Below are 1,690 nucleotides of genomic sequence, written 5' to 3'. Positions count from 1 at the left end.
AAAGTCCACTGTGAGCGACCATCTTTGAACAGAGGCGGGGTTTACGACACCAACTCTCTGCCATCTATAATCCAGTTCTGAGATCCCTTCCCAGACGCCTTAACGCCCACTCACATCCTGGGCCATCTGACCTCAGGAAATCACATGATAGGGTTGGGCCAGGTTTCACAATGAGCTCACCCAAAACTCTGGCTGATTGTTACCCACACCCATTTTCACACCTTGGCTCATGTGATTAGATAGAGGATCATCGGGGTCCTTTTGTCCCTCTTTGGGCAGATACTCCCTCAAGGTTTAAATCTTGGACTCCCCACCATTTGACCCTGGAACAGAAGAAGCTTCTTGGATGAGAGGTGAAACGTCTTCAAGCAACTTAAAGAAGTCCAGACGCTTGTCTTTCCAAGCTCCTTAGACTACGATGACCTGGATGACTGAGAACCTTCACAGACATATTTGGTCCCTACAATCACATTCAAGATGAGTGTTAGCATTACCTGAACCTGTGCACTTCCTTCCCAGAGTAGAGAGAATACAGCAGAGTAGGTGCCATTGAGATAATCTGTTATATGCCCTGCCGCACCTGCACCAAGAGTCAAGTTGTGTAGCCGGGCTAGTAAGACATCTCCGCCGGACTTCTTTGGATGGCCTTGAAAGTCATACATTTTTATCATAACCTCCAGTTTATCACCTATGTACCACTGTTCTCCCCTCTTCCTTGGGAGAATGGTGAAGGTGCTATGGGCTGGATCACTGGTGTTGTTCAGAGAAAGAGGAGATGGTAATGGTGGAGTTTTAGGCCAAGCGATGGACTCTAGTACAAGGTGTTCTTCAAGAGCTTCCTCAGGGGACAGTGGTTTTAACTTGCAGAAGTTAGAATACATGTCAGCAGGTTGGGTGACAGTGGCAGCTCCTGGGATGATGATGGTGATGTCCAGTTTATCCCAAAACTGAAAAATTTGTGTGGCAAATACAAAAAATAGCAAATATACTCATTCATAATTCAGCTTTAGTTTTTAACATAATATGATGAAAGATTATTTTTGTGCAGGTATCCCTTCTTTCATTGTTTTTCATAGGTTAATGCAGTTTGTCTGCCACCTTGTTTTTCAATAGAATAATCATGGAATGAATACATATAATACTGTTCTGTGCATTTTTAGCCTTTCTTGATCCATTATCCATTTTCAAAAAGAGTAAAGACTGCTGCCTTAATCTATCACTTTGAGTTTTCCTCTTAACCAGCTGCCTAAAACCAAACAACAGCACAGCTAATGCCGAGCTACAGAAGAGAGAATGAGGTACACTAAAAGTGTGAAGTTTATATATATATATATATATATATTAGGGGTGCAACGATACTCGTATCGATATTGAACCGTTCGATACAGTGGTTTCGGTTTGGTACGCATATGTATCGAACAATACAACATTTGTAATTTATTTTATCAACTTTCCTTCTGACGATGCTGTCTGTGTTGAGCGCTCAGTGAATCTGCGCTCGACAGTGCAGCCTAGGCGGAATAGTTGAACGCAGATTCACTGAGCGCAGGGCAAGCTAGCAAGACAGAAGTTAAGCTCTCCTTGCAACATGGCAAATTGAACCTCCCCCACCCTCATTCAGATCTGGCGTTTGGAACTATTTTGGTTTTCATGTGACGTATGACCCTGAAGGTAAGCGAGTCATGGACTA

General features: G+C 43.3%; 1 protein-coding gene across 1 annotated transcript in view; it reads right to left on the bottom strand.

The window, feature by feature from the left end:
- LOC102215071 (NXPE family member 3-like) overlaps nucleotides 1-1,690 on the bottom strand; it is a 20,320-nt gene that overhangs the window by 7,726 nt on the left and 10,904 nt on the right. The window contains exon 2 of the mRNA XM_013908088.1: nucleotides 495-947. Coding sequence (XP_013763542.1) covers nucleotides 495-947 — 453 coding nt within the window. The remainder of the gene's footprint in view (nucleotides 1-494; nucleotides 948-1,690) is intronic.

This window comes from Pundamilia nyererei, unplaced genomic scaffold (genome assembly GCF_000239375.1).
Source record: "Pundamilia nyererei isolate P.nyererei 1_Seehausen unplaced genomic scaffold, PunNye1.0 scaffold01099, whole genome shotgun sequence".
NCBI lineage: Eukaryota > Metazoa > Chordata > Actinopteri > Cichliformes > Cichlidae > Pundamilia > Pundamilia nyererei.
This window is presented reverse-complemented; position numbering and strand designations above follow the sequence as displayed.